The 9,251-nt window shown below is 41.8% G+C and overlaps 1 protein-coding gene across 2 annotated transcripts in view; it reads left to right on the forward strand.

Annotated features, from left to right (window-relative positions):
* nid2a (nidogen 2a (osteonidogen)) overlaps window positions 1-9,251 on the forward strand; it is a 61,966-nt gene that overhangs the window by 48,152 nt on the left and 4,563 nt on the right. For both annotated transcript variants that reach the window (XM_080878713.1, XM_080878712.1), the window contains 10 exons: window positions 790-923; window positions 1,235-1,340; window positions 3,910-4,039; window positions 4,144-4,244; window positions 4,350-4,522; window positions 5,253-5,382; window positions 5,498-5,669; window positions 8,500-8,657; window positions 8,894-9,017; window positions 9,126-9,238. In XM_080878713.1, the coding sequence (XP_080734839.1) occupies window positions 790-923; window positions 1,235-1,340; window positions 3,910-4,039; window positions 4,144-4,244; window positions 4,350-4,522; window positions 5,253-5,382; window positions 5,498-5,669; window positions 8,500-8,657; window positions 8,894-9,017; window positions 9,126-9,238 (1,341 nt within the window). The remainder of the gene's footprint in view (window positions 1-789; window positions 924-1,234; window positions 1,341-3,909; window positions 4,040-4,143; window positions 4,245-4,349; window positions 4,523-5,252; window positions 5,383-5,497; window positions 5,670-8,499; window positions 8,658-8,893; window positions 9,018-9,125; window positions 9,239-9,251) is intronic.

The raw sequence follows: 9,251 nt of genomic DNA on the forward strand, positions 1-9,251 counted from the left end.
ATTGCTCCCAGATTTACGAGCACCTTAGTCCGACAAATACGGCAATAACGACGGCCCGCTTTGCATGTTCTACAAAAAATAGTGCTTTGGTGGGTATCTTACGGACAAACACCAAACCAGTTCCACACCACTGAAGGTGCACCATTTTTACAAACCAATTCTGGTTCATCCGTTTCAGTCAACGATCCGCTTTCCCCCTTCTCATTCTCCGTTGCCGCCATGCTTTTTCGGCCATGTGCGTATGAAAACAAAGGCACTGCGCATGCGTGTTTTACCCATATTCTATCGCGATATTTTATATTCTTATCGTTGCCTAACATTATACCAGTATTACCGTGAAACGGTATAATATGGCCCAGCCCTAGTGCTTGGCAGGGCACGCTTTATGCAAAATACCAACCAACATCACCAGGCAGGCTCTCAGGTGGAATCCCCAAGGCAAGTGAAAGAGAGGCCGCCCAAGAAACACCTGACGACAGGACCTTGAGGCAGAAGCAAAAAAGATTGGCTACACCTGGACCCAACTAGAAATAATGGCCCAGGACAGAAATCTCTGGAGATCTACAGTACCTTTGGAGGCCCATACCCTGGGAGGGGTGACACGCAGTAATAATAGCGTCCACAAATATTAAAGTTTTAGTGGAGTCCTTTTCTTTCAGGAGCAGTTGTTCTCTCTGGGTGCCGTTGGTATTCCAGTGGCCCGTACTTCATTCAGATTGTTTTTATTCAGATTTATTTCCTGTTGGCACAACAAAGCATCAATTTCCTTTTTTCTTTTTTCTCATTCAGTTCAACCAGAGCATCTTAAAACTCACTGTGAGCACCACAGAGACAGCGTAAAGACCACCAGTGCTGATGGATATCCCATAACTGGAGTCTACAAACCACAGTGTGATGCAGAAGGACAGTATCTACCTCAGCAGGTGAAACTCTGACTTTTTATTTATTTATTTAGTGAATAACTACAGTTTCTTCTTTGGCTTTTATCAGTGATTTCTTTTTGTTCTTCTTAAGACCCTTTTTATTGGTGTTAGTTTAGCTCACGTGGTTGAGCAGGCAACTTTATGCTGAAAAGCTCAACACAGCAGTCTATGTTCGACTCTCACTCAGGGAGCTTTGCTGCGTGGTTTCCACCACTGTTCCTCCCTTCTTTCATGTCTGAAAACTCTTCACTGTTTATCAAATAAAGGTCAGAATTCCCCAAAATGGAATGTATTTCTCATCTTTATTTCAGTGCCATGGCTCCACTGGTTATTGTTGGTGTGTGGACAGTAGAGGAGAGGAGAGAGCAGGAACCAGGACTCCACCTGGTGCAGCACCTGTAGACTGTGACAGACCAGGTGAGACTTCTTCACACCCAGCCCCCTCACCTCTCACAACCAGTTTTAAATCACCAAGAATGCAACAGACAAAATGCCTAAGTTGTAGCTGCAAAACAAGTACATCTTTAATATATAGTCTATGAACTGCAAACGAGGTTTATTATTTCATAATGACAACATTTCTCACTCACATTTGGTTCAGGATCTGAAGATATCTGACCCACACAGGCAATTTGTCTGATTTAGTCATACTGACAAATTTCTTTTGTTCAAATTCAATTGTAGACTTTTTTTTCTATCTGCTTTTATCTGCTCCCACATAACTCATAATAATTGCCATCCTACAGTGGGGCAAAAAAGTATTTAGTCAGCCACCGATTGTGCAAGTTCCCCCACCTAAAATGATGACAGAGGTCAGTAATTTGCACCAGAGGTACACTTCAACTGTGAGAGACAGAATGTGAAAAAAAAATCCATGAATCCACATGGTAGGATTTGTAAAGAATTTATTCGTAAATCAGGGTGGAAAATAAGTATTTGGTCAATAACAAAAATACAACTCAATACTTTGTAACATAACCTTTGTTGGCAATAACAGAGGTCAAACGTTTACTATAGGTCTTTACCAGGTTTGCACACACAGTAGCTGGTATTTTGGCCCATTCCTCCATGCAGATCTTCTCGAGAGCAGTGATGTTTTGGGGCTGTCGCCGAGCAACACGGACTTTCAACTCCCGCCACAGATTTTCTATGGGGTTGAGGTCTGGAGACTGGCTAGGCCACTCCAGGACTTTCAAATGCTTCTTACTGAGCCACTCCTTTGTTGCCCGGGCGGTGTGTTTTGGATCATTGTCATGTTGGAAGACCCAGCCTCGTTTCATCTTCAAAGTTCTCACTGATGGAAGGAGGTTTTGGCTCAAAATCTCACGATACATGGCCCCATTCATTCTGTCCTTAACACGGATCAGTCGTCCTGTCCCCTTGGCAGAAAAACAGCCCCATAGCATGATGTTTCCACCCCCATGCTTCACAGTAGGTATGGTGTTCTTGGGATGCAACTCAGTATTCTTCTTCCTCCAAACACGACGAGTTGAGTTTATACCAAAAAGTTCTACTTTGGTTTCATCTGACCACATGACATTCTCCCAATCCTCTGCTGTATCATCCATGTGCTCTCTGGCAAACTTCAGACGGGCCTGGACATGCACTGGCTTCAGCAGCGGAACACGTCTGGCACTGCGGGATTTGATTCCCTGCCGTTGTAGTGTGTTACTGATGGTGACCTTTGTTACTTTGGTCCCAGCTCTCTGCAGGTCATTCACCAGGTCCCCCCGTGTGGTTCTGGGATCTTTGCTCACCGTTCTCATGATCATTTTGACCCCACGGGATGAGATCTTGCGTGGAGCCCCAGATCGAGGGAGATTATCAGTGGTCTTGTATGTCTTCCATTTTCTGATGATTGCTCCCACAGTTGATTTTTTCACACCAAGCTGCTTGCCTATTGTAGATTCACTCTTCCCAGTCTGGTGCAGGTCTACAATACTTTTCCTGGTGTCCTTCGAAAGCTCTTTGGTCTTGGCCATGGCGGAGTTTGGAGTCTGACTGTTTGAGGCTGTGGACAGGTGTCTTTTAAACAGATGATGAGTTCAAACAGGTGCCATTCATACAGGTAACGTGTGGGGGACAGAAAAGCTTCTTACAAAAGACGTTACAGGTCTGTGAGAGCCAGAGATTTTCCTTGTTTGAGGTGACCAAATACTTATTTTCCACCCTAATTTACGAATAAATTCTTTACAAATCCTACCATGTGAATTCATGGATTTTTTTTTTCACATTCTGTCTCTCACAGTTGAAGTGTACCTCTGGTGCAAATTACTGACCTCTGTCATCATTTTAGGTGGGGGAACTTGCACAATCGGTGGCTGACTGAATACTTTTTTGCCCCACTGTAGTTTGCCAGTCTGCAGATGGAACTGATGGATCATCCAGTTGTTGCTCTTTTCCAAACCACCATATTTAGTGGGTAGTCTGAACATTAAATAGAAGCAAAACCAAGTGATCCAGAAGACTAAATTGCAACATGCTAACTGCCACTATAATAAACACTTCTGGAAAAGCTAACTGCATTAATATTTTGGTTTGTCTTTATCTCGCAATAGAGAACTGTTCCCTTTCAAATTGTGTCCTCCTCTCCTTCTCAGTCTACAAACAGCAAAGTCTCACATTCAAAATTGACACTGAGAGAGCGAGGCTAGCGTAAACACAAGTAGAAGCCAGAAATGCTCTGAGGTTTAGTTTTAATGCTCTCCAATAAAGCGAGTCATTAAAGGGATTTGAACGCGGTAAACATTTCTGACAAAAGTACGATGTGTGTATATGTGTGCCTCTTTAAACACGAAGCATCCCCTCACCATTAGCTTCCAACTAACACTGTAGTATAAACTCAGCAAAGTAGGGAACATCCTGAGAATACAATTGAATAAATAATGATGAACTACAGAAGAATATCATCTGACTTGTAATTTATCTTTAGCTTTATGAATGGAAGTACTGATGGGTTGTTTTGGGGTTTTTGGCTTCCCCTTAGTTGCAGTGACTCCAACAGAACGCCCTGAGAGCATGTGTGAGCGATGGAGAGCCAGTTTGATTGAGCACTATGGTGGGAAACCTGGCCCACAGCAGTATGTACCTCAGTGTGAGCCAGATGGAGAGTTCAGGTAAGCAGCAGATATGCAGTCATCAAAGGAAGTTCTCAAGGAAAAAATAATTGCATTGCTGTTTAAAAGTCTTCTGATTTTTCCGTTTGCCTGCACCATCCCAGTCCAGTCCAGTGTTACGGGGAGACCAACTACTGTTGGTGTGTGGACCAGAATGGACGCATGGTTCCCGGAACCAAATCAGATGATGCTGTCAAACCTGCATGTAAGCAATAATCGTCAAAGATATATGTCATTGTACTGTATTATATAAGTTTTGTCTTTCACTAATTGTGACTCAAACATTTTTATCCATCCAATTACATCCCAGGCATCTCGTCAGTGCCACCGCCTACGGTGCGTCCAACATCCCGTCCAGATGTCACCCCTCCCATAAACACTGGCATCACACTGCTGTACGCTCAGGGCCAGAAAATAGGAGCGCTGCCTCTCAACGGGACCAGACTAGACGAAAGCCGATCCAAAACACTATTGGCTCTACATGTAAGAAATTAATGGGTAGATCACATACTCTATAAAATTATTTTTTTAATCTTTGTTAATTTTTGTAATAAATTTGTTTGCTACTTAAAAGAAAGAAAGAAAAAAAACTGTCAGCATTATGTCTTAAGCAGAATTATGTCTTAGAATTATAAGTAAAAACTGACTTCACATCGTGTATTTCAAATTGTATGTCATTGTAAATACCCAGCACCTTGATTATAGAAAATATCTGACTAGTATAATAAATATTATGTATATAAATATAAAGTATTACATATTTGGGTAGAAAGTTTTAAATTTGTCAGATATATAAATATGGTGTTTTAGTTATTTTGTTTAGTTATTTCTAGTCCTCTCAGGGCACTTTATACTTTAGGAAAAACTACCTAAAATATTAGAGAAAGAACCCCAGGGAATAGGCAGTCCCCAATAAGCAAGCACTTGGTGACAGCGGGGAGGAAGAACTTCCTTTTATAACAGGAAGAGACCTCTTGCAGGATCAGGCTTAGGGAGAGGCAGCTATCTGTCTCGACCAATTTGGTGATGGGAAAGAGAGACCACAATAGAAGAAAAGCATATAGTTCATAGTATCTATAACTAACTTTGAGTTTTGTTGTTGGTTCACACCATGACCAAAATGTTGGAGGTGAGTTCTCATCTTTGAGGTACACTTGTGTGAACTGATGTATGTCAACACTTGTGAAGCTTGTATTTATGTGTGCGTCTCCAGGGTTCCATAGTTGTTGGTATAGCCTATGACTGCAAGGAAAACCAAGTCTATTGGACAGATTTGTCTGCGAGATCAATCAACAGAGCTTCAATGGTGTCTGGTGCTGAGCCTGAGGTTCTCATTAACACAAGTAAGCTTTCACAGTTGTGTGGTGCTTGTTCCTGTAATGATTGTTGTGGAATGCCTTAAATGATTTCAATATCTCCTCTATGATGTCTGGATCTCTGTTCTTCTCGCTTCTGCAGATCTCGTCAGTCCAGAAGGTTTGGCAGTGGATGTCAAACGCCGGCTGATGTTCTGGGTTGACTCTACTCCTGATGTGATTGAAAGAGCCAACTTGGACGGCAGTGGGAGGAGGACCCTGTTTGACACAGACTTGGTGAACCCCCGTGCAATCATAGTGGTTTCTTCCACCGGGTAAAACCATTTGTTCATCTTTCTTTGCTTTCACTAATTTCAAAATGCCAATTTCCAGATCCGTAGTGTTATTTGAAAAAAACTGTCCTTCTTGCTGTTGACGTCAATGTGATGCACTGTCTGAAGCAACCCGTCTCTTCCTCTAACTCCTGCTCTCCTGCCCACTGCCTCTCACAAAGAGCAGATTTGAACAGATGGAGTCACAGTGACGTCTTCCGCGGGGTTCTGGATTCCCCATACGAAAGCTTCAACATTAGCAATTTGGCTGTGCTTATGTTGTTTTTTTTAAGACCCTGACGTAATCACATTTGGATGAGATGACTGAATGTTGAGTTGTCAGCTAATGCTGACAGAGTTCTTGATAGTCTGTGCCACATAGCAAGTTGTTAGATAATTCCAATAGTAGGGACCTAGCAAACAGCTACTAGCTACATCTGCTGTCAGCACACCTGCTAATAAAAGCAGCCAATTGTTCTTAAGATATATATTTTAAAAAAAAAAACATCCACCATATGTTCATGGATACAGATTGCTAGCCATAGCTTGGGTAAGAGATATGCGTATGCAATCTAATCTGTCGGGTTGAAACTGGCTGCAGAATTATGACAAAAAAGGTTAGGGCTTTTCGATGTCACTATCAAGAATATTTTGCTTAAATTATTTTGTCATAGTTTGAAGAATTAGAAGAATTGTAAGAAGGGATAATATGAAGTCTGCCTTGAACACAGAATACCATTGTTGAGCAGTCAAACAGAGGCATGCAGGTGATGTTCAAGAAGTACAGCGAGTTGATGGCAAACTTACATCTCAGTGTCTGCACAGCTTTCATTTTGAAAGTATTTTTCAGACTAGATAGGATAAAATGTACTGAACATTGAAATGTTTGCAGGGTTACCACTCAGTTCTCCCATACAAATAAGGATAGCCTTGGCTGAGTGTTTAGAGCAGTCTGAAGCCTCAACAACATCACAACATATGTATATGGAAAAAAATACAGAAAGGCATAAAAGCTCTACTTAGAAATGAAGAAAAGTATGTTAACATAATCTGGATTTGCAGACATGGAACAAGAAACAAACAAGAGCCCACACACTGTCTTGCAACAACCTGGAGGTGCTCTGCTGAGATAGCCTTCACTGTATCCACAGAGATTTTATGGAAGAAGAGGGCACAGATGGTTTTCAGTCTGTTACTACGAGAATGAAAATTAAACACTAGTTCTTTAACAAGCTATGACTCAATGAGGCCTGTACCTAATTCATTAGTACAGTGCAAACTCTGTTTTAAGGCTATTTGGCAGTAAGGGGGGTTGTTGAGTCTGGATTCTAAGATTTAGACTGTGACCAAAACATGACTTCATCATTATGAGACTGGCACTCATAGAAAAAAAATGGCAATGGGGATTTTTAGGTGGAGTCTGTCTTTAGTAACACATGTTTGCTAATTCTATCACAAGTGACTTTTAGTGCTGTGTGTGTCGCAGCAAACTGAGCCAAGAAGACTGTCCTGAATTTACTGATGCCATTAATCCTGGACACACACGCTCATAGGATGAAAGCAAGAGGCCTTGATTGGCCAACTCGCCAGGAATAACATCTGCTCTTCATCACAGCAACTAATCACATAATCAACAGTTATGCGCGTGCATGTTTGTGTGTGTGTGTGTGTTAGTTAATGTGGTTGTTACAAATGATTAAACACAGCAGCAATAACCCTGGTCATAAAACCTGAAACGTTTGCTTGACATTATTGATTTTACAGCTTAGTTTCTGACTTAGGGGTAAATATATGGGGTGTGTGTGTTCTGACAAAAACTCAGGTTTGAAAAGTAATTACTGTTCCATACGGGCACACTTATGCACTTATGATTAAGCATGTCCTCTGTGGTTTCTTAGGCTGTAAAGTGAACACATGCAGTTAACCCTAACCAATAACAGGCGAATAGACCGAATTGGGGAGGGTCGCTGAATATTCTCATCTCTAACCACGACACTCAGCGAAGCAGACACACCAAAATGACACGCAAAGGCTTTATAAAAGCATATACACGTGTGAATGTGTCAGACATCTGCTGCCCTGCACCTTCACCAAATTCATAAGTGTGTGTGTGTGTGTGTATAAGCTGAACGTTCATGTGGTGTGTATTACCTGTAGTTCCCAGAGGACTGCCAGCACGTAAGCAGCCCACACACAGTGCACTGTTTAAAATAGTATTTAAATCTTCATTAAACAGGAAATATGAAAACACTGATAAATATGCCTGCATGTGTGAGGCAGTGTGGTCCACGTTCTCTATGTACACAGATAAAGCATGACCAGAAACTAAAAAGATAAGCCTGACCTTGACCTCAAATCAATGCAAAATGACTGTAGTCAACAATCCAGATGGAAGGGTGTGGAAAGGGGTTCATTCTGCTCATGTCCAGCTCCATATTTTTAATGTTGGACTCTAGAGTAGTTTTGCTTGACTCCCACAAGTAGGTCCCTTTTAACTCTTTTAGTCCCTGAAAGCTCACTAGAAGAAATGCTTGAATTTCTTTTCTCAACAGAGTAGTTTCTGTCATATTCCAGGCCTGCTTAAGAAGGAAATGACTGGGTTTGCATCAGATATTAATGAGGATGGTTTCTGCATATGCAGCTACCTGTTGGAAAAACCTGGACACTATTCTAACGGTCGTCAAATCACATCTTTATTAATATATTCTGAGGTGTAAAAAAATCACCATCATGGTTTCGGGGGAGGTTATCAAATGTTGTCTTTATGGAGAAAAGAGTAAAGGAACAATCAGAGTAAGAGTAATAAGTTTTCCCCTCCTGTGTCTCCCTGCAGTACTCTGTATTGGACAGACTGGAACAGAGAGGCCCCTAAGATCGAGAGCTCATCAGTGGATGGTCAAAACCGCCAGGTGATAGTGTCTGATGGGATTGGTTTGCCAAATGCTCTAACATATGACTCTGCTACTGAACAGATCTGCTGGGCTGACGCAGGTAAACATGGCCTCTATGCTGATGCTGCATTCATGTGAATTGGTCCCTTATTTATTGTCCCAGGGTTTTAAGACATCTGTAAACAGTGTACAGCTGCCTCTCAGACTATATACTGTCATATCTTGCTTATTGAGATAGTTGAAAACTCTTCAGTTAAAAGTTAATACTCTAGAATTTACCTAACCTATATTTTCTTGATGTTGTAATGAGCCATGCTGTCTTCCTGTGTCTGTCAGGTACAAAGCGTCTAGAGTGTATATCCTCAGATGGTTCAGGTCGAAGAGTAATCCACGCCAACCTCAACTACCCATTCAGCATGGTCTACTACAGGAACCACTTCTATTACACTGACTGGCGGAGGTAGTCTTCATTCATCTCCTTCTACTCAGATCACAGTGGTGGTTACAGTTCAATAAGTTGATATGTGTATATCGCTGATATCATTCCTCTCTAACCTGTTACTCACAGGGATGGTGTGATTGCAGTGAACAAACACAGAAGTCTGTTCACTGATGAGTACTTGCCTGAGCAGCGCTCTCATTTGTATGGCATCACCGTAGCAACGACCCACTGCCTACCAGGTGAGATATATTC

This window comes from Rhamphochromis sp. 'chilingali' (assembly GCF_963969265.1).
Source record: "Rhamphochromis sp. 'chilingali' genome assembly, chromosome: 3".
In the NCBI taxonomy this organism is placed as follows: domain Eukaryota; kingdom Metazoa; phylum Chordata; class Actinopteri; order Cichliformes; family Cichlidae; genus Rhamphochromis; species Rhamphochromis sp. 'chilingali'.